Source organism: Gobius niger (assembly GCF_951799975.1).
Source record: "Gobius niger genome assembly, chromosome: 10".
Taxonomy (NCBI): Eukaryota; Metazoa; Chordata; class Actinopteri; order Gobiiformes; family Gobiidae; genus Gobius; species Gobius niger.
Genome location: NC_136861.1, coordinates 24,241,289 through 24,263,666, shown reverse-complemented (window position 1 = coordinate 24,263,666; position 22,378 = coordinate 24,241,289). Strand labels below are relative to the sequence as shown.

Below are 22,378 nucleotides of genomic sequence, written 5' to 3'. Positions count from 1 at the left end.
ATAGTGTTGGGGTGAATACTTTGAAATTGTAGCCTATTTAATTACCCTGCATAATACTGACCACAACTTGACTTAAAATGTACTCAGTTACGTTATCAGTATTCTGAACGTTGATTTGCATAATAGAAAGAACTCAGGAAGTCAATGACAAAATTAGTTCATGGGGGAGGGTGCTCTTTGGTGTTTGGGGAACTGAGACTCAAATAAAATAATAAAAAAAACAAGGCACTCCTCCCACATCATAATTCTATATTTGCATTTAAAAAGCCTTTATTACTACGCAGATGAATCTTACTTTTTTTTAAAAAACATAATGCTGGTTTTCTTCCACGCGTATCGGCTCCAAACAAGCCTTTGTCAAGAAGTGAGGACCAGCGACTCAGACTACCTGGTGCCAGAGGGTGTGGCCGCACAATTAAGCTACATAAAGAAAGAAAGAAAAACAACACCACTCAAACAGGTTAATAATGATAATACACTACTGCTCGTTTGTGTTCCGACACCCTGTCCTTTAGTTGTCGTTTTGTGGGGCCAACATAGAAGCAGCTGCAAGATGAATGAATATATGTTGCATGTTTTTCTATTTTTAAAATCAATACAAGTTTAGCTACATTCTTTTATATTTGTACAATGCCTGCAAAAAACACATTTGTCTGTGCCTTTTGGTGGTGGAGGGAGCCAACTACGTTCTTTGGCAGCAAGGTGACTGGGCACCAACCTGTCTTTTGAGGTGGGAGCACGTGCGAAAGTCACCACTGGAGGAACAGGAAAATAATTTTGAAAAGGGGGTCACGGTTCTTATAATAGGCTATTCTTCATCTGGTATGAGAGGGAACTGTATTTTGTAACAAAGTGGACTGATTGCTGATTACCAGATCTCCTTTTGGAAAAGCTCTGATCTGTGTGGACTGGGCCTTTTTGTATGCATCATGAAGGGTGTCAGTTTTATAGCCCCTTTGGGTGAGTGGGTCTGTGTCGGTTGATTTGCATAATATTCATGCATAAAAGCATAAAAACCTGCAGTTAGAGGTGTTACTTTACAAATACACACAGCAACAAATAACAGAGATATGAATATGTATATGGAACTGAATTTTAGTCATTAATTAACTGCAATGTATCCCTTTAATACTAGGAAAGTAAGTGTATCATAAATACCCTCAAAAGAGAGAGTAACTTTACCAGAGTACAGTTGTATTCAGTCACTCCCCAAACTGCAGGTAAACTTAAAAGCCTGCGTGAGTAATGAAGTGGCTCATACTGTAGTGAATGCGCCGCTTCCGTCTCGCAGCGCATTGTGTCAGACCAACTTCCAGTTCCAGCAGGACAAGCGCGCCGAAGCGTCGAACTATGACAGCTCAGCTATGATAAGATTTCCCAGCGGAAAGCTCTGATATTGAATTGTTATTTTTCAACACAATGGCAGGTGAAGAACGAAACCAGATGATTTTATTAGACCTGGTGAAGCTGCCGCACAACAGCGTGTGCGCGGACTGTGGTGCGCCTGGTAAGTGCATGTGCTGAGGGGGAATGCAGTAGTTTCCACCTTCTTTTTTATAGTGATTTCTTTCAATTGGAGCTTAATTTGAAGTCCCTGACAGAATTTACAGAATAGTCTACTCAGAATTAAGCCTAGGTCAGTGTTTCTCAAGCTGTGGTACTACCACGGGTGGTGTTGGTTTTCTCTTTCTAGATTTATTTCATTTTAATTAGAAAGGATTTCCTTTATGCTTTAGAAATACATTTACATAAGGTGTTTTTTTCTGGTTTAGATAAAGTTTGCACCCAGTTAAGACAGAATTCTTCAGTTTAGATTTGCATTTTAGACGCAGTTTATTGATCTGATCTTGATCCAATGACTTGGTGCTTGGTTTGAAAAGTTTGACAGACCCCACTCATCTAGGTTATGCAGTGCTTAGTGTTTTACAAAAGCACTATAACAACCACTAACTTGTTTAATCCTCTGTTGACCTCAGATCCAGATTGGGCATCCTATAAACTGGGCGTGTTTGTGTGTCTTAACTGCTCTGGGATCCATCGCAATCTCTACAACAAAGTCAAGTCCATCAAACTGGACAACTGGGAGGACAGTATGGTCGAGGTGACATAACTTACTTCTGAAAAATGTGCATATAGTAAAGGTAGTGATAGGAAATAAATCAAGGGAGGCTTGTTAAAGCCCTGTGTGTCAATGGCAGGCCTAATAACTGGACAAAACCCTACATTAAATTAAAATATTAACATTTATATGAAACCACTCTTTTACACCACAGGAAAACTGAGAGCAATGTGTTTAGGCTGCTCAAAAAACACAACTTTTATTTCATTAAAACATGTGTAAAATATTCTAGGAGGGGAAAAAAATCAAGGCAGTTGTGTTGATGCCACCATATCATCTAAGGCAGGGGTCCTCAACAGGCGGCCCGCGGGCCACTTCCGAGATGATTCAGTACAGCCCATGACTTGTAGAGCACTTAAATTCCTGAGTATGTAAAAAGTAAGCCCAGTAAAAAGTAAGTATCAAGCCCATTCCTTTGCGGTTATGCATTTTTAAAGAAATAACCAGAAAACTCACTCCAGCAACTAGGGGGCAGCTTATATTTTAAAAAAGGAAACACTTTCAGATGTTTCCCGCAGAGGGCACTGACATAATAAGAGCTCAGGATATAAACAACACATTATAGCCATGTGGTAAATGGTCAGTCTGGCCCAGTGCGGCTGTGGCTACAATAGTCACTTACCACCTCCACATGTGGAGTGAATAAATAATGACTACAGTGTAGCAGAAAATTGTGACACAGGTTTGTAAAGTACAATACTGGTGTACGCCATTATTATCAGGCTAGATTCCTGTCAGGGTCATTATTAGAAATATTGAAAAAAAGTTTTCTCAGTAGCAATTCCCCCCCAAAAACATACTGGAGCTTTTGTTTATGGACCCCAGTAATACACTCCCGACATATTTTGGCTCCCAGGGTAATTTACTTGGAGACCCCTGATCTAACAACATCACTGACACAACAGGCTTTTATAAAAAACATATATATAAAAAGGATGGAAAAATAATCAAAAAGGTGTGCCGAGCAACATTTGAAAATTTCCAGTGAGTAAACAATTTTTTCTCAAGCCCTATCTTCTGTTTCTTGTTTCTTTGCAGACTATGAAATCCAATGGGAATGACAAGGCACGTGAAGTGTATGAGAAGGCTGTTCCATATTATTTCTATCGTCCCCTACCAAATGACAGCACGTATGTTGTTATTACTAAACAGGACGTTTTTGACAAAGGCACCAGGTGAATTAATGTGACTTCATATATCTGTCAGTGTCCTGAGAGAGCAGTGGATTCGTGCAAAATATCAACGTTTGGAGTTCACTGGAGAAATCAAGTACCCCCCGCCCTCCTACACAACAGGTTTACTGTTTACAAACACACCCATCTCACCAGCATTTACATACCCGGTCCCCTGCATGGTTGCACGAGAAAATCTTGTTCTCTGGCAGGAAGGAAAAAACAAATGTACTTTTCACTTTGGGATTTAAATTTACTTACAGCTTTATTCCCTGCCATTGTTTTCTGCCAGGTTTCTATGAAGGACTGCTGTGGAAGAAAGGAAAGGAGAAAACACAGTTCAACCAGAGGAAATTTGTGTTGTCAGAGAGGGATTTCACTTTGACGTACTACACTGATGACACGGTTAGTAAACCCAACGTGCAGAATGGTATCAGACTGGTTTTCAAGCACATACCACAAGTTGGAATGAGGCCACAATCTTATCACAGTGGCCCAATGGAAAACCCCAATAAACTAAACACGAATCCTCAAAGACCAAACTGAATTGTTTTCTTTTCTCTTTTGTGTTCATATTGGGAACAAGCACAAAGCCATAGATGTAAGAAACACATTGTCATTTGGCCATGAAGCATCAACAATTATATTCTAATTCACATCTGTGGTCCGTGCGATGATTTAATGTGGCCCTTTGAGGAGCATGTAAAAAAAAAGTAAGTCTCTAGCCCATTCCTGTGCTGAGTTATGGATTTAAAAAATAAACAAATAAATAACAAGTTTGCTCACTCCAGCCACTAGGGGGCAGCTTAAATCAAATAAAGGAAAGAATTGTGACCAGCAGAGGACGCTGACACAATAAGAGATCAGGACATGGACAGCATATTATAGCCAAGTGGTAAATGGTCAGTCTGCCCCAGGGCGGCTGTGGCTACAGTAGTAACTTACTGCCATCGAATGTAGACTGTAAGCTGTTGTTATTGATGAGGCCACAATAAATGTGGCCCGCGAGCCGCTGTGGGGGCCCTCGACCCAAACGACTTCGACACCCCTGTTCTAATTGTTGGAAATATTAAAGGTGCATTATGTGACTTTTGATGCAAAAAGCAAACTTGATATTTGTGTGTATTTTACCTTTTAGTGACCCAGTGGTGAGCATGGCACCTTTTCATCGCAGTGATGACTGTGACGCTCCAGGATCAATTGTTTTTAGAGTTTCTAGTAGGTTTTCACTGCTCTCCCCAGAAACCTTACAAAATAATGGATCCTGGAGCGTTGTACAGGCCACTCTGAAGGAAATTAGAGTTGCCATTCTGACCGCCCATACAGCCTTTGGGTTAATTCGCACAAAAAGTTACACAATGCACCTTTAACAATTATGTTCTGAACAATTGTGGACATTTACTTTAGACGCCAATCCTGCTTTTTAAAATATAAATTACAACTTGTATGTTTCAGGAAATCAAAGGGCCCAAGGCTGTAATCCACATCAAAGATCTAAACGCCCTGTTCCAGCCGGAAAAGATCGGACATTCTCACGGGCTGCAGCTGACGTTTCAGGGCGAACATCGCACGCGAAACATCTACGTTTACCATGAGAAGTCTGAGGTGCCGCTGCTTTCAATGTAATTACAAATCCACCAAAAGGAAAACAATGAAATGTGTTTGATTATTGTTCTCGTATTGTAGGACATTGTGACTTGGTTCAACTGCATTCGAGCTGTCCGCTTCGCATACCTGAAGACGGCATATCCCACTGGAAGTAATGACGAGGTGCTGCCATACATGACACAGTAGAGCTTAGATTTGAGGGGATCAGAAAATGTGTAGAAATGATACCTAACAGTCAATTATCTTATATATTAAACTACACACGTTACACAATTTCTTTCACATACCCGAACAAGCTTTGAAAACAAATTTAAAAGAGATAATCATTCATAACATTGTATTTTTTTCTTGTGTCTTTCTTGTCAGCTAATACCAATGATCACCAGGAACTACCTAAAAGAGGGATATATGGAGAAAACAGGACCACTGGTAAATCCAACTTTATACATTTATTTCACTTTTTTCCCCTCCTAAGTTGATAACTAGTTACTGTAATGTGTTTATGCTCTCGCGCACTAGCAAAGGGAGACATTTAAGAAAAGATGGTTTGTTTTGGACTCTCAAAGCAGGAAGTTATTCTACTACAAAAGCCCACTGGTGAGGCAAAATCCCTGTCTATTTTTCAGCAACCAACAAACTGTTGACTAAATGTCTGCTTGCTTTTTGTACATGGTCGTTAAAGGATGCAGAGGAGCTGGGGGCCATTTTCATTGGCCCGGAGACGAATAACTACTCTGTGAAAGAGTGCGTCCCTAAATCGGCCAGAGGAAACAAGTGGAAGTATGGGGTGACAGTGGACACGCCGGAACGTCAGTATATTTTTATGTGCGAGGAGGAGAAGGAGCAGAAAGAGTGGCTGAGCGTTCTACATCAGGTGCTGCTCCGGCGCATGGCACCGCGGGACTACGCCAGTAAGCTCGCCTTCATTGTTGTTTGTGTTGCTGAAAGAAATGTATGAAATGTTTTGTGTTTAATCAAGCACATTTTCCTTAGATCAGCTTTACATCTAAAAGCTTCTTGGCTTGAGCTGTGTAACTCCTCATTTGAAAGCTAAGACCTGCAAAACTGATCCAAGATGTTTCCACTCAGTGCTGCATTGTCACTTTTTGAACATATTTTTGTTGCTTTTTTGTTGATTTTCCCTCACTTTTGTCACTTGTTTTGAATTTTTTGTGTGTGTGTTTTGCTGTCTTTTTTTGTCCCGTTTTTATTTTTGCTGCTTTTGTAAAAACATTTTTGACACATTTTTAAAGAGACTAGATGCAAGTTGGCCATTTTATACTCACTACTGCCACCTCAGGTCTTAAGCGTAACTGCAGCTTCTATATTAAGCTCGTGCATGACTAGCCTGATAAACCACACCCACCTTCTTTCTGCACGAAAGAAGGTGGGTGTGGCCACGCACGGTAGACAAGTTGTTGATTGGCGGCTAAGGCCGAGCCGAACCAATCACGACCGTCACAGAGAAATGAGAAGATTACGTCACTCGCTGCACCTCTATGTTTTTAGTTCAATTAACGATAACATCAGCCAAAACTAATCATTGGATGAAGTAGTCAAGGATTTTGCCTCGCGTTCTCCGCGTGAGTTTATATTCACTTCATATTTGTTTAACTGGACACGGCTGTCGTCACGTCTGCTAATCGCTAATTGGTTTATTTCACTGACAATCTGTGCGCGTTAGGCCCGCCCCTTCAAACTGCTCCAATTGCTCCGTGACCAGACTAATTCCCTGCATGGAATGGACAGGGAAGAGTATGGCAGAGCCAGGCAAGTGCATGACGGCACTTCGGACCGAATTAACACCTTTTTGAGTGCAGGATTTTAGAGGCAGTTGTGGTGAACAGGTCTGAGCTCATTCTAAACATTAGTACATGGCTGGATTGGAACATGTAGGGGGAGGAAAATACACAATTTGAACATTTTTAAACTCCATATGGTCCCTTTTAAGATGCTTTTTTGCTGTGTTTTCATCCTTATTTTCATCCCGTTTTTGTTCAAGAAGCTTTTAGATTTGTGTAAAGCCAAACTGGGGAAAATGTGCTCAGTTAACTCTGCCCAGTCACCTGTGTTACCTTTTTTTATATTTTTATTTTGCAGCTGAAGCGAACATGAACCGTAAAAGGTAAACATCACCAAGTACTATGAAACGGCTGTCCTCATCAGATCATACACCACTACTCAATACCCAATAATGTTTACATGTTTACATTTGTTTATGCTTTAATGTAATAAAATCTAGTAAAATATACAGTTGCAGCACTGTTTTGATTATCGTCCAATTCCACAAACAGTCTCTAGGGGGCAGCATTTCGACCTTTTCAACACTGAAGAAGGAAAAAATAAAAATAAATAAAAGATCATACGCAACGACTTACACTCCAGCCCAGTAAGTGGCGGTAATGCCCCGACGCTGGTGGCCAACCGCCAATAAACAGAATAGAAGAAGAAGAAGGGGGAAAAAAAATCCCATGAAGTTTGTCTCCTCGGGCTCGCTGTAGTCGCCGGTTAGGTCAGGCATGCTCACTGAACAGCAGTGGGAAGATGCTATGTAAGCGATTGGAAACAAAATCGCCTTTTATTACTGGAAACTACCACGTTACAGGCCGTGTTTTAGATGTTAGCTTCGTTTGCTGGTCAGGATATAAAAGGCCGTTTTGAGCAGAGACGCGAGGAACGGGGAAAGATCGGTCTGTCCGGTTTGTCCTACAAAGGCGCGGAGAGTTTGACAGGGCTCAGTGCGCAGGCCTGGACTTACGTGAGGAGCTGGAGGAGGAAGGTTTCCAGAGGACTTTATATGAGAGAGTAAAACCTGTCCTTTCTGCAGCGACACCGCCAACATGAGAAAGGACGTGAGGATTTTACTCGTGGGGGAGCGTAAGTTGTTTATATTTCAGCGGTGGTGTTTGTTAAGTGTTGAGGTGCGGGGCTCACGAGAGCTAGTGCGGCTACAGCTAGCAGACTGGTTTAAAGTGATAGCTTTTGCTTAAGTAAGTGTTGATCATGTTTGATTTATTCTGTCATGCCATGTGTCTGCCACTGTGATCTAACTGTAACCATATTCAGTTGTCTGCAAATGCACTGATTCATGCCTTTGGAAATTGACTTAAAAAAAAAGGAATATTTTTGGTTAAATTGACTTGTTGACCAGAAAAAACGCTCAGCTTATGTTGTGATATTACAAGCTCATTCCCTGTTAAGACTATAAATAAACGATGCGGATCTGCCACTTGACTGGCCCACATTCTCAGTTTGGGATTTGGTGTTGAGCTGCCAAGTGCTATGTGCCCAGTTAAATGTGGGACCGCCTGCAGGTGCTCGTGAGGGCAGTCCAACAGTGAAACCCAAGGAGATTTATGTCAACAGAAATCTCCTTTAATTGTAGTCGAGATTTAGTCATATCATTTTCTTCCATTTTTGTTTTAGACATTTGACTTTAAGACAAATTTAGTCGACTCAGCATTTATTATTGTAATCGTTTATAAACAAGGTCCTCTGCTTTATGGAGCAAACCTCAGTTCCTTTGGAAATTAATTTAATTGATATGAGGCTATTTCAGACTGTCAGTGGAAGTTTGGATGATTTTAGTCAATTGTTTTTATTTTTATTTAAGCCCTTATGGCTCCTCCTGCAGATGGTGGGTCCACGGAAGGACAGCCTCACGATTCAAAGTGGTCTCTCATAAGGGGCTTCAGAAGACTAAAATTATGACAAATATTTTGGTTGACGACATGAACACTGCAATGACATTTTTTAATGTTTCCCTTTAGTCTGGCCTAAAATGGTCTACATTCTGACTTTGACAATTAAATGACTGTTATAAAGCAACTAAAGTGTGTACATTGTTTGTCCTTACAGCGAAGGTGGGGAAGACGTCGCTGATAATGTCTCTGGTCAGTGAAGAGTTTCCCGATGAGGTCTGTATCAACCGCGACACGTGTTAATAGATTTTCACCAGCCTTAATCTTCTATGTATCATTATGAAATGGCTCATTTTCTGCCTCCAGGTTCCTCTGCGTGCTGAGGAGATCACCATCCCAGCAGATGTCACACCTGAGAGGGTGCCTACTCACATTGTTGACTATTCAGGTAATGGACAAGGTCCCTGTCATTTAAGAATATGGAATATTTGTTTCCTTCAGTCTGAATAGCCCTTCATGTGTTACAGAAGCTGAACAATCCGAGGAACAGCTCTTCCAGGAGATTTCAAAGGTTGGAGTAATAAGATGTCATTGCACAAACGTATGAACTTTATTTTAAGTAAATATGATGTTTATTCCTTTACAGGCCAATGTTATATGTATCGTTTACTCTGTCAACAATAAGAAGTCAATAGAAAAGGTGACACTATAAATCTAAACTATCTTCAGAAATGAGGCCAAATAGACACATTGTTGTGACGTTGACTGTGACCTCTTGTTGCAGGTGACCAGTCACTGGATCCCTCTCATAAATGACAGAACAGACAAAGACAGCAGGTGAGCAACAGATTGTTTTTTCTGGTGACCTCATAATGTAACTGTATAACGAGTAATCTGTGCTACTTGTGCAGAGTACCCCTGATACTTGTTGGGAACAAGTCTGATTTGGTTGAACACAGCAGCATGGAAACCATTCTCCCAATCATGAATCAGTATCAGGATATTGAGACCTGTGTGGAGGTAAGAGATGGAAATCACATTCTGGATTATTTTAATTATTTTGAAACTTTGACTTTACCTTATGCAACATACACTACAGTGGATCCAATGTGACAGACTGTCATGCATGTCTTTTGGTGTACTCTGGCCACTCAAGCACATGATTAGGGTCAAGGAATGTTAATGTCTGTCAGCAAAGAACTGGCAAGCTGAAAAGAGCTGTTGTCAAGACCTTGTAAAGGATATAAACTTTATCTTGCATATATTTTTCATTACTACTTATTTGTTTTATTTCCATTTACTTGCTTACTTAATAATTTAAATTCTGTGTTTTCATCATACAAATATAAATACATTTCTTGTTGTGGCTGAGGCCTAGGCACTTTGAGCCTTCTCTGGCTTTGGTCCAGCTCCTGACTTCAGTTAAAAATTTATATTACTGCGCTGCGGGCCGAGCGCCCTGCGGCCCGGGCACACTGACAGTGTGAGCCGAGACCAGACCTGGCAGGGAGGAAACTGCGATCTGTCTGCGTTACTGTTTGTCACATGAGAGCGTCTCAGTCACACAACTCTGATCTGGATTCATTACGGGGTTAAAAGAGGGGCACATGAGGGACGTGAGGGGAGGCACACACACTGCAGCCTGAGTGATAAGGCCAGTGGTGCAATGTGGGGCTGTGAAACTCGAAGATGTGAGGATAATTTTTGAGGGGGGTTAGACTTACATGTATGTCTAATCACGTTATAATCAAGCAACATTGGACTATTTCTCATCTTTTTTTTTCAAAGTTGTTTCACAGCTTTGTTATCTGCTTCTCTGTCTAGTGTTCAGCAAAAAACCTGAAGAATATCTCTGAGCTGTTTTATTACGCTCAGAAAGCAGTGCTTCACCCGACGGGGCCCCTGTACTGCCCTGAGGAAAAAGAGGTGAGCTGAAAAGATCAAAAAGCCACATGAGGGCAGAACAGACACATTCTCATGACATTTTTCATTTGTTTTTTTCAGCTGAAGCCTTCTTGCATCAAGTCCTTAACCCGAATCTTCAAAGTGTCTGACCTGGACAACGATGGCATTTTGAACGACAATGAACTCAATTTCTTCCAGGTAAGTGGCTCTAGCTCCCACAGATTTGCATACCAACCCAGGCTGTGTGACGGTTTCTATAAAATTTGAAAATAACAAAACCGGTTTAGTCACGCAGGTTTGGACATGGCACAAACCTGACATTCTTGAGTGTAACATGGTGGTTGTTTGCAGAGGACATGTTTCAATACCCCGCTGGCGCCCCAGGCTTTGGAGGATGTGAAGAACGTGGTTAGGAGGAACATGAACGATGGAGTCAAAGACAATGGACTCACACTTAAAGGTTTGCGTTTGTTTATTTCAGCTTTAGTGTTGCATTATGTGGTTTATTGACGTCCATGTTATTGCAGGCTTCTTGTTCCTTCACACCCTCTTTATCCAAAGGGGTCGCCATGAGACCACCTGGACCGTCCTGAGGAGGTTTGGATACGACGATGATCTCGAGCTGACGCAGGAGTACCTTTTTCCAGTGTAAGAAATTGTGATTTCCCCTTCACAGTATTATGGCTGCTTGTGTTTAGGGTTGTGTACCGTCAAACGATCGGAAAAAAAGGTTCGATTTCTACTAGTGTCGAAAAAAATCTTATATTTTTGCATCTTAGTTTTGTTGCTGCTGGTCCAGGGACAGCATTAGAGGAAGTTACTTGGTTGTTTCAGCTCAAATAAGTATTTTTTCACCCCATTTTTGCCTTTTTTTATTAAGATAAGATAAGATAAGATAATCCTTTATTGATCTCACAAAGGAGAAATTCACTTGTTACAGTCTGCGTTCGAGAAGATCACTCAGAGTTAATAAAGTGCATCTGATACAGCAGCTGATATTCCCTAATCCCTAATTTTTGCTCATTTTTATTACTACTGTTTTCCTCACTACCCCTCAATTATTTTATTTTTTTTCCCATTTACTTTTTTATTTTTTTTTAACATATTTTTTCCTTATTTTTGCCACAATTCCTCCCAATTATGTCCAAATAATTCCCAATTTTTCACACATTTTGGACGTTGGAGATTAACCCCCGATAATTTGCATGTCTCCCACACATTATTGTTCTGTTTTCTGAATCTAGACTAATATTTTCGTATAGGTACTAAAACCCAGTATCATTAAAGTACTGGTATCGGGGAGGAAATGTAACGGTACCCAGCCCTACTTGTTTTGTTGTTTTAAGTTAAATGTTATGGGAAACTACAAATCTGCTGTTTTTGCTCATTCCAGCGTAAAGATCCCTCCAGACTGCACCACCGAGCTCAACCACAACGCTTACCTCTTCCTTCAAAGTGTCTTCGATAAACATGACAAAGTACGTACTGGCTCAAAGATAGATACCCAGTGTGTGTGTGAAAGTATGCAGTATGTTTCTTTTTTATTGGTTAAAATTATACGCATTAACATAAAAAAATAGACATTGACATTGCTGGGTTGCATTTGAATGATCATAATAGTTTAGATCTGTCAGGCCCTCATTAATATATTAGATTCCTAAAATGTTCCATACAAATACCCGCCTGGATTTTTTGATTGTACCTAACCCAGCATTATCACAGGAGGAATATCTAGCTGTAGAAAGTTTAACAGTTGGCATGCTTTCTAGTGCGAAACTAGCTTGTTCTGCAGCCACTAGTTGTGGTAAATAGGTCCAGGCTCATTCTACTCATTAGGACACTGCATGTAGGTAGAAGAAAATACATCATTTTTAATTTCCAGTATCAGACTTCAACAGACATCACTGGAAAAAACTTCCTCTCATTTTGCCCTTAGTTACTTCCTTTCTCTCTTCTCCATTGCCATTGTTTGAGACTCATTCACCTCTCGATGCGTTTGTAGGACAGAGATTGTGCGCTGTCTCCTGAAGAGGTGAAGGACTTATTCAAAGTCTTTCCCTACATGCCTTGGGGTCCGGACGTCAACAACACCGTATGCACTAATGATCAAGGATGGATCACATACCAGGGATACCTCTCTCAGTGGACGTGAGTGTCAACATGTATTTGCTAAAAATAGATACACCCGACATTTAGCCTGATGACCTGCAGCTTTATTTCTATCTACAGTATGTGTAAAATCACTTCTCGCCTTGTGTTGCGTCGTTTTCTAGGCTCACGACCTATTTAGACGTACAGCGGAGTCTGGAGTATCTGGGCTACCTCGGCTACTCCATCATTTATGAACAGGAGTCCCAGGCAGCGGCCATTACGGGTGAGTCAGCATTTCTTTTTGAAGCAACAAGCACGTATCCTTACTCTTTTTGTTCACTCACTTTTTTTTGCAGTAACTCGTAACAAGCGCATCGACCTGCAAAAGAAGCAAACCCAGCGTAGTGTCTTCCGGTGCAATGTTTTGGGAGCGAGGGGGAGTGGGAAAAGCGGTTTTCTTCAGGCCTTTCTGGGCAGGAATCTCCAGGTGAGGAAATAAATAAAGCGTCCTTTGAATTCGTAGTTAGTTGTGCGAGGTTCACCCACACTTTTTTTTTTTGTCTACAGAAACAGCGGCGGATCAGGGAAGACCACAAGTCGTTCTATGCTATCAGCACGACATATGTCTATGGTCAAGAGAAATACCTGCTGGTAAAGACTTGTATTATATGTAGAATTTTCCTCTTATCATCAGCCTCTCGGTTAGCTTTAGCATGGACTTGTTTATTCTCCATGAAACACTGGCTCGAGGATACAATGTAATTTTATACTTTTCTTTTGTTCAAATAATGTGCCTACAAGCTCCACGAGGTGATGCCAGACTTTGACTTTCTTTCGGAGGCTGATTTGGCCTGTGATGTTGTCTGCCTGGTTTATGACGTCAACAGTCCGCGCTCTTTTGAATACGCTGCCAAAGTCTACAAGGTAAACAGACACATGCCTTTTCCCTCCTTCATTTCCTAATTTATTCATGTTAATATTTGTGCGCTCTTCTGTTCTCTGTGCACAGCAACACTTTATGGATAGCAAGACGCCCTGTGTCTTTATCGCCGCCAAGTCTGATCTGCATGAAGTCCGGCAGCACTACAGTCTGTCCCCGCACGACTTCTGTCGCAAACATAAGCTCCACCCGCCCCAGCCGTTCACGTGCAACACGACCGACGCCCCCAGCAAAGAGCTTTACACGAGACTCACCACGATGGCCATGTATCCGTAAGTATCACCGAAAACACTTCTTTTAGTGTCGGGGAAAATGTGATTGCCACTATCAAAAATGTCAGCATGGATCTTAAAAAATGTATGAATTATATTTTACTTTTATAATTGTTAATGATTAAGTTATAAATAAGTTATTAATTATTTTTTGGTGTATGCAATGTTTTAGTCTATTGGAGATGGTTCTGTTTTCAAGACTGCTCATTAATGTAAATTAACTTTAAAGCCTTAACTTAAGTTGACTGGTGGCTGTCTGGTAGTTTTCTGTAAATGAGGTGAAAGCGGTTGTCTGTCTCTCCGCAGCCATGCCCGTCTCCGCTGCTCATGTTCGTGCAACAGGTGCACCGTTTGCCTGTGTCACAACCTCCTCAAGTTGGAGCTGCTGCGCAGTTTTAAGGCCCAGCTGCGCAGGGTCGTTTTGAACAGGTTCATGCTTAGATCAAGCCGTAGTCTTTTTAACATAGACGCTCCTCTTTCCCCTTTGTTTCCCTTTGGTCGTTTGAACCCGCCTTAGCACTCTCTAGTTTGGCTCTGTCACTGTGGTGGCTGTGGTAGTGGCCCTCCTCTTTCCTTGAATGTCTTTTATGCAGAGTTCACGGGGCCCGTCACCACAGGGAAGGGTGTTAGGACGTGCATTGTTTTTGTGGGATGTGAAATGTGTTGGTCACTTTGTCTTGGTCTCTGCCTCAGCTCCAGCCAGGCCTCTGCACCTCTGTTCACTTTGCAATGTGTGGCTGCGCTGTGTCCGATAACACCTCTGCTGTTTGCCAGGGAGGTAACTGTGTGGAGACCTGCATGTGAGCGCCTCACCTACAGTAGGGCTGCACCATTCTGCAAAATATAGTCACTATCGAAATACATCATAAAAATGTTCACCCAGCATTAACATTTGAGAGCAGAAACAAAGTAAGGTTCGCATTTCTGAACCTGTTTGTTATTTTGTTTTTATTTGCGATAAAAAGGACTGGATTTTGTTTGTAGAGAATATTGTACAACCAATATAGCTGCAGCCTGTGTAGCTATATTGGTTGCGATCTTTCGTGCAGCCCTTGCCAACAGTAAATACACATTAACACGATGCTTTATATCATTATACTCTTAGATTTAACCTGTATTTTTGAGATGTCGTTTCTGAAAGCTTGTGCAGCGCAATTACTATTTATTTGCATGATCAGAGAACATTCTTTCCGGTTGTCAATCTCTTAACGTTACTGAAACGTGTCTGTTTGCCTGGCATTCTCTTAAATCATGTGTTCACTTGATTTGGTGTCTTGATGTCTCATTTTACACCTAAATGTTGCCGACTGAAGGAATGTGAAGTAGAAAACTCCTTCCTCTGTGGGTCTACATTTAGAGTTGTTATAACCAGTATGTTTTCCATTTTGATCATCATGGAGATTTGATCCTGTTTTTTTTTTTTCTATCTCCTCTGTCGTCCTCTCTAGGTGTCCATACACGTGTTTCTGGCTGCCTCTCTTCCTCTTCCTTTTGCATGTTGTCACTTTCTACTAACGCTCCCACAGTTCTGTCATGGCCTAACATCTCCGTGCATATGGCTTAAAACAGCTCCATCTACTGGCCGTAACATGAATAACGAGCACGATAACTACCATTCTAAAAAGCACTTTGTCAGTCGTTTTGTTTGAAACACTTTGGGTTAGGGAGCTGTTCTCTCAGGCGCTGCCGGCATGCGTTGTGCGCCTCTTCAGTACCGCAGAGTTGAGTTTGTTCACTAACAGTTTGTTATTAATCTGTGTTTGCAACTAATAATGGCATGTGACTAAATGGATTTGGCCTGGCTGGGCGGGATACCGACACCACGAGAAAGGCCAAATATAATTATAGCGTTAGATCAGACGGGTGAAGTAAGTAAGGACCCAAGAAGTAAACTTACCTTGATCTGAGCAGGCATTGAATTTGACATATGTGAATCATATAAAGAGAAGTTAACATGTGGTGTGTGTGTATGGTCACATTGGTCAGTTTGCCGGTGTTTTTTGTCTCTCTCTAAATTTGGGAAGTTGGTCGTGAATGCTTGGTTGAACTGGGTGATTCTTGTGCACTGGGAGTGAGGGCAAAAAAACATGAATATATTTTTGCCCTTTATTGACATTGTGGCGCTGAGAGACGCCTCGGCTCCACTGCTTGTGTGTGTCGTTTGTGGCTGTTTGTGCGTAAAAGACTGAAGGGAACTGGGTGGAGGCGGAGGCAGCTCACTTTAATCTTCTCCAGCAAAAAGGGTTCGTCTAAAAGAAGCTACTTGTCGACCATCTCAGGTAATAAAAAAAAAAAAGAAGCACCCGAAGCATTTTGCAGCTGGTCGTTTTGTCGTCTCTGAGACATACAGGTCTGAAATGAGGAAATCCGTGGTTCAAAAAACCTAATCCATTGTTTAGGTTTGTGTAGAACTTGATTCAAATGTAATGATTCCTATAAATATTGTGCATTTCTGCTTCCCATTGTGTCCCAAAGCAAATAACCCTGTTCTGACCTTTTAAAAGAATACCGTAAATGTAGTGCTCCACCTTTTAAATTTTCCACACACTGCTTTAGACCCCACCACCTCTGTTCTTCCAGACCACACAATACAGACACAAGTGAACGCATGTGTACATCGAACATTTGTCATTTATATTTGCGTTTTCTTTGCTTGTTTTTTTAGCTCCCGCCAAACGCTATTGCAATTTCCATTTATGTCACTTTTCATTAATTTACAGTAGGCTTGTTACCATTCCAGGGTTTCCACAGGGCATTAAGAACAAGCATTAGAAGTCAGACTTTTTTGTGGAAGAATTAAGGCATTTAATTAACGTTTAATTAAAATGCATTAAATTGGATTCCAGCTGGCATTAAATACAAACATTTTGAAATGTGCCAAAAACGCAGGAGTTTTTAAGATTTGGGTAAAACTGGAGAAAATGCACTTGGTTAAGAGGTTAAATTTGACTCGCAGCATAAACAACTCTCAAGAGACAAAATATTTTGTTTTCAAGTCTTAAAGCAGTACTAAGTAACTTATTTACCTAAATCATTATATATCATAATACAAGTGTTAATGAGATGATCCCCCTGGTGTCTCTGACCAGAAAACTACACTTGCAGCTTTCCTGCACCGGGTCAGAGGCACAATACACGCTAATAGAATCACAAAGAAGAAGAAGTTAGGAGGCTAACAGGCAAAGCTAACTGAGGGCTAGCACCACTTAAACAGTATTTACTGCCAGCTCCATTGTGTAATTGGATGTACAATATCCCTCTTTCCCTTTGTCCGTGAGAGTAAATACTACTCTGACAGAAAAGATAATGAGTAAAAAAAAAGCAACATGCTACGACACCTGCGGTGGCGCTTATGGCCTCTAGGGGCATGAGTTACTTAGTACTGCTTTAATTACACTTTCACCCTCACTGTGAAACCCATATAATAGCCACAACATTATCACAATAGTACCAAAATGTCCTAAATACAAGTAACAGTAAATTGGCTGTTTTTATACACATGCTTTCTCTTGTTAACTTCTTAACTTCCAGACCCACCCCCGCCTTCATTAAAGTATCTGCCTTGACATGTTTCCACAGGCACATGGCACAAGCGGACCTGAAGAACTCTACGTTCTGGCTCAGAGCGAGCGTTGGCGCCACAGTGTTCGCGGTGCTGGGCTTCGCCATGTACAGAGCGCTGGTCAAGCAGCGGTGAAGGAGACGTGCCATTCCCTGTTGTCCCCACGGGCCTTTGCCTCCATCCTCAAAGACTGACAACCCTGACTCCTCGTTTAGCGCGTTTCCTTTCTGATGCATCTCCAACAAAGCAAAACAAAAAAGATGAATAATGCAAACTAAACTGTCCTTATTTGGTTCTAAGAGGAAAGGAGCGGGTGCTTTTGATAGATCATGCGCCTGTAAATCAGTTTGTACATGCACTCTCTCCTGGACGTTTATAGTCTTTTCTTCCTCAGTGTTATTATGAACTCAAATGTTGGAGACAGGTCACCTCAAAGGGACTTCATGTTAATAGATCTGTATATGCAGTATATAAATATATATATTCAGCTGTTATAGGCCTGAACCCTAGATGCCAGAGGAGTGTCTTTTCCTCACACCAGATCTAACAGTAGAAAGGTCCTGGAAGTCAAGCGCTGTTTATTTTTGTGTTAATTTATTCATATTATTTTGATTCCTTTTCTTTCTTTTTTGACTGCCCAGATGCTTCTTTAAAAGGGATGTATTTTTGTATGCTATGCTTTGCTTTTTATTTTTCTCATTTTGTCAATAGTTTGTCATGCACTGATCAGGCACAACTTCATGACCACCTTCTGCAAATCAGACCCAAGAATCAAGCTGAGACTCACTACAATCAATGATCGTTGTTTATGTAATCATTTCTGTTATGTCCCACCGTAAAACGGGTGCTATTATGAAGAGATGATCTGAGTTTATTATGTCTGTGGTCAAGGCCTGATCAGTGCATTTTATTTGTAAATTGGACTAAAATAAATAAGTGTGTATTAACTTCCATGTGTTCATTCTCGTTTCAGTATAATTTACAATAAACTGCTGTATGAACCAATGGTCCTGGTGTGCTGGTCTGATATGAAAGTGTAAGGTACAGTACGGGGTTTCTGTGAGGAATTAAAAAAAGCAATAACCACCACAGCGTATCGAGTGTATGAAAAATGACTACACACAAGCACAATACAAGTGTCAGCCATTATTATCAAAAGCATTAAATCTTTCCCTGCATTTGTTTACTCCTTTTTTTTTTACTAAGTTAAAGGGATGTTTCAGGATTTTTGACATGGGGCCTCATTTCCTAGTTATCCAGAGAGTTGTTTATTTTTACTGAGATTTTTTTTTTTTTTTTAATCATGCAGTCCTTATATTTGAAAAGTTTAGTGGTGCTAGGCTAATGCTAGGCTAGCACATGTAGTTCGTTTACCTGCGGCCGGCAATACTACACATGGGATTCTACAAAACAGATATGGCAACGTTTGGAGGACTACCCAATGATTTTGAAGAGGTTTTTAATGCAGGCTACTAGTTACCATAGACGTGCGCTAGCCTAGCACTAGCCTAGCACTAGCCTAGCACCGCTTAACTCTTCAAATATAAGGACTGCATGAGTTAAAAAACAATGTATATCTCCAGAAATCAACAACACTCTGGATAACTAGGAAATTAAGCCCTATGTCAAAAATCCTGAAATATCCCTTAATTTTTTTTTTTAAATAAATAAAAATTTGGTGTAACCGGCCAAATTAATCCCCAATTAGTTCAAATTAATTTTTCAACAAAGACATGACAATATTTGGTACATAAGTGTTTAAGTGTTGACACATTATGACCGCGGGGGCAGAATAGAGAAGTGAGAAGTGCACCAGGGGCCAGTGATGCTTCTATTGCTTGTGAGGGGAAGTAGCAAACCACACACAGGTAGATATTGTCACTGATAAGTTTATTCAATATGTTACAGAATAGGAGCAATTGTCTGTGCTTTGAGAGTTTTCTACAGAAGAGGAAAGATACTATGGTAAGCCAACAAAATGGTTTAAATTTGCCAGTATGTTTTTATTTTTTACCTTTCTATTACTATTTTATCTTTGCATACTTACAGCATTGACTTAACTTTTTTTTTCTTTTTCAAATTCTATTGAACTGAAGAAATTAAGATGGGTCACATATTGGTTTAGACTACAAAACACAACCTTGTTTTTCTACACTCAGAAACATGGAAATGCAGTAAGTCTATTGTATCTAACTTCATATTTGGAGTTTTGCTTCTCATATTAAATGTGTATTACTTTGCAGTCACACCTGCGCGGCCACTACTACATTTACACCGTAAGTGCTGCTATAAAATGTGCTTCCATTTCATAAAGATATAGACTAACAATGTGTAAAATATTAGGTGCAGTCAGTTCGAGAAGTCCATAATGACGACAGTAAACGCTTTATGTTTGAAATCATCATGACCAGTGGAAAGAGAAAAATGCTTGTGAGTTCCTTTGATGTTGAATTGATAAAGAGAGTCAATAAGTTGTATGAACTTTGTCTGTTTTGTCCAGGCTGCGGATTCAGCCGCACTCAGACAAGACTGGGTCAGAAAGTTGTGGCAAGCCATGCACTTGTCCTCTTCTGGTGCTGGGATTGTACGCAGCAGAAAGTAAGAAAAAACAACTATTTTACTGAGAAAAAGAGGCACAAGCATCAAAGTGTGGCCTTCAGACCAACTTTTGGTGGCCCTCAAGCTTCTTGATGAATTAGCGCACATTCCCAGAGATGGTACTTTCTACTGCAAATGTAATAATTCATAATTATAGCCTCAAAAACTAACATTTGTCTGAGACAGAGCTGCATTAAGCTGCATTAAGTCTAAATCATGATGTGGGACACAGTCAAAACCCAGTTAAATGTTTCACTGTTGACCATTGGTTTGTGGCCCTCAACATCATATACACTTCGATATGCGGCCCTCAATGTAAAACGCTTGGACACCCCTGGTCTACACCAAGCGAAGGCCTGTTTGTGGAGGACCGAGTTTCATCATTGCCAAAACATTAAGGGCCGAATATCACCATTTACCCAAAGTCAAAAAAAAAATTTGTGCAAATACCATATATTATATATGACCAAGTGGGGTCCTTTTTACATAATAATGTTTCTCAAAATCATACCTACCCCTTTACACAAACCAAATTTATTACTAAATGTCCAGTCCAGTGAGTAACTCTTTTTCCTATGAGATACATAAACCATATAATGGTATAAATCCACTGTAAGTATTTTATTATGGTGACTTCATGCCCTATATCTTTTGTGTACCTCACACAAAATTCAAATGTTTTGACCTTGATCCATAATAATTTGCAGAAATAATTAAATTACTATTAACAAGGCTTTGATGATTTAGCCTTTATTCTCCTCATAGCCAAGAAGCGTCCCAGCAGAACGAACGCGGCAACACCTCTTCAGAGGTCGAGCGTCTAAACAGCAACATCTATTCAGACGTTGAGCGTGTTGTCAAAAACAATGACTCATGTCGTCCTCCTGTTCCTGAACCCACATCAGAGGAGCCAATTTACCAAAACACAGTCTTTCAGCACGCCAGAGGTAAGGAAATATGTTTTATTATGACACTGTCATAAGGCACTGATGCAGTGGGTCCCACAGTGAACGAAGACGTCTCACAAGAAGGAGTCTATGACGTGTTGCCATCGAGAAAGAGTACGTTTGCAGAAACAGAAGCCCAGTTATGTTAATCTAGTGACAACATTTGTGAAGTTAATGTTTTATTAGATTTACAGCCGGCTGAACCATCCTCTGACACAGATAATGGAGAGTATGAGAGTCCAATTTCTTATAGAACAGCTACTGACCAAGGTGAGAAACACCTTTTAGTTAGACCTTTAAGTCATTAGTCAATAATTACTCATTTTTATACATTACTCACAGAAAGTCCCTATGATGTACCAAGTGCCCTTTTGAGGAAGTTACCGGACAGCAGTATAGGTAAATACTTCCATTGGTCACATTTATAAATGTCTAAATGATTAATTAATACATGTTGGAATTGTTTATGTTTTGATTTTACTAATAATTTTAGAGAGAAAATTAGTTTTAGATGAGCCGGTAAGTAATGTTGGGAGCAATCGTTTTTAACAGTGGTACCTTTTAATCAGAGTTATATTTTACACTATTTTGAAATGAGACCACACTTTGGTAGCATTGATTTTTCAGCAATTTTGTAACATCCAAATATATTGGTGTGTTTGTTGTTTCAGATGATGAGGATAGTCTCTACTGGAAAATATAAACAGAAAGCGTATTATGCTGTACTTTAAATTAGCAAACATTTGTCAAGTATTGCACATTGCTGGTTCTCAAAAATAAAGCTACAAATGACACTTTGCACTTTGGTGAGCAATGCTTCAAGCCACTGTTTTATTTCAGGACTCTACATAAGCCCACAGACGCCCGCAGTCATTAGCCCTGAACTTGAAACATAACTCACACACGTATTCACCACCATTTTATTGCTATTTCACTTTGGACTGGAGGTACTTGGATTAGTCGAGACAAATACAATACAACACATTTAAAATAGATGAAGCTTTGCCAATGACATTTGTAAACTACAATAATTCTCACCTTTGTAAACAACACCCCCCGATACATCGATTACAACACATTTCTAGCATTTTCCAGTTAAGTCGTGTCAGTTCAGGGAAAGACGGGGATGGGGAAGCAAGCAAAGCGTTCAAAGTGATTTGTGCGCTCAAAATGATAAATACAGTTACACTTTCATATACACACACACAAAACGCTACATATTTAGATCGACATGCAAAAGTCTCTTCACTCACTTCTGCTTTGTTTTGTTAGAGTTAATTGTCACTTAGCAACGAGTATTTGGTATTTCAGTGATTCTCAAATTGTTTTTTAGAAAAGTTTAAATCAATATCCTGTTATATTGATCCTGAAGCTAGACCAAGTGACAACCATTGTTTAACACACACACAGGAAATAAGTCTTAAATAATGGGACAATGCTTGGTTTGGTCTGGAAAGTGACAGGAATTAGAGTTGTCGAGTTAACAAACAGGATAGAATAAACTTGTTGTTAACCTTTGTGAA

The 22,378-nt window shown here is 40.3% G+C and overlaps 3 protein-coding genes across 4 annotated transcripts; all 3 read left to right on the top strand.

Moving 5' to 3' along the window:
* The first annotated feature begins 1,311 nt into the window (after positions 1-1,311).
* Positions 1,312-7,101, top strand: adap2 (ArfGAP with dual PH domains 2). The gene is made up of 11 exons (XM_079564230.1): positions 1,312-1,507; positions 1,977-2,101; positions 3,158-3,249; positions 3,326-3,414; positions 3,584-3,696; positions 4,747-4,896; positions 4,978-5,061; positions 5,266-5,328; positions 5,419-5,496; positions 5,582-5,810; positions 7,000-7,101. Exons 1-11 carry the CDS (start codon positions 1,420-1,422, stop codon positions 7,026-7,028), a joined length of 1,140 nt encoding a protein of 379 aa, XP_079420356.1. The 5' UTR covers positions 1,312-1,419; the 3' UTR covers positions 7,029-7,101.
* A 277-nt stretch (positions 7,102-7,378) lies between these two features.
* On the top strand, positions 7,379-18,290 carry rhot1a (ras homolog family member T1a). Of its 2 annotated transcripts, XM_079564999.1 has the most exons (20): positions 7,379-7,776; positions 8,758-8,816; positions 8,907-8,988; positions 9,068-9,111; positions 9,187-9,240; positions 9,325-9,377; positions 9,452-9,560; positions 10,365-10,466; positions 10,545-10,643; positions 10,797-10,905; positions 10,973-11,093; positions 11,839-11,923; positions 12,448-12,593; positions 12,719-12,819; positions 12,893-13,023; positions 13,104-13,187; positions 13,338-13,460; positions 13,546-13,748; positions 14,055-14,177; positions 17,328-18,290. In XM_079564999.1, the coding sequence occupies exons 1-20, from the start codon at positions 7,740-7,742 to the stop codon at positions 17,443-17,445; spliced, it is 1,983 nt and encodes a 660-aa protein (XP_079421125.1). In that variant the 5' UTR covers positions 7,379-7,739; the 3' UTR covers positions 17,446-18,290. The 2 variants fall into 2 exon arrangements, with proteins under 2 accessions (XP_079421125.1, XP_079421124.1); XM_079564998.1 differs by lacking the exon at positions 14,055-14,177 and having other exon boundaries at positions 7,383-7,776.
* A 1,134-nt stretch (positions 18,291-19,424) lies between these two features.
* LOC306969490 (uncharacterized protein) lies at positions 19,425-21,558 on the top strand (the record flags this gene model as incomplete). Its single annotated transcript, XM_079565118.1, has 8 exons — positions 19,425-19,586; positions 19,654-19,740; positions 19,811-19,908; positions 20,674-20,855; positions 20,916-20,969; positions 21,042-21,125; positions 21,198-21,254; positions 21,527-21,558. Exons 1-8 carry the CDS (start codon positions 19,536-19,538, stop codon positions 21,556-21,558), a joined length of 645 nt encoding a protein of 214 aa, XP_079421244.1. The 5' UTR covers positions 19,425-19,535.
* Between the last annotated feature and the right edge of the window lie 820 nt (positions 21,559-22,378).

Bases quoted from the DNA above. Each gene is read 5' to 3' on its own strand.
- adap2 (XM_079564230.1), top strand. From the start codon at position 1,420: ATGGCAGGTGAAGAACGAAACCAGATGATTTTATTAGACCTGGTGAAG. The intron at 3,697-4,746 runs GTTAGTAAACCC...TGTATGTTTCAG, and splicing joins CGTACTACACTGATGACACG to GAAATCAAAGGGCCCAAGGC. The intron at 5,811-6,999 runs GTAAGCTCGCCT...TTTATTTTGCAG, and splicing joins GGCACCGCGGGACTACGCCA to CTGAAGCGAACATGAACCGT.
- rhot1a (XM_079564999.1), top strand. From the start codon at position 7,740: ATGAGAAAGGACGTGAGGATTTTACTCGTGGGGGAGC. The intron at 10,644-10,796 runs GTAAGTGGCTCT...GGTTGTTTGCAG, and splicing joins ATGAACTCAATTTCTTCCAG to AGGACATGTTTCAATACCCC. The intron at 12,820-12,892 runs GTGAGTCAGCAT...TTTTTTTTGCAG, and splicing joins CCAGGCAGCGGCCATTACGG to TAACTCGTAACAAGCGCATC.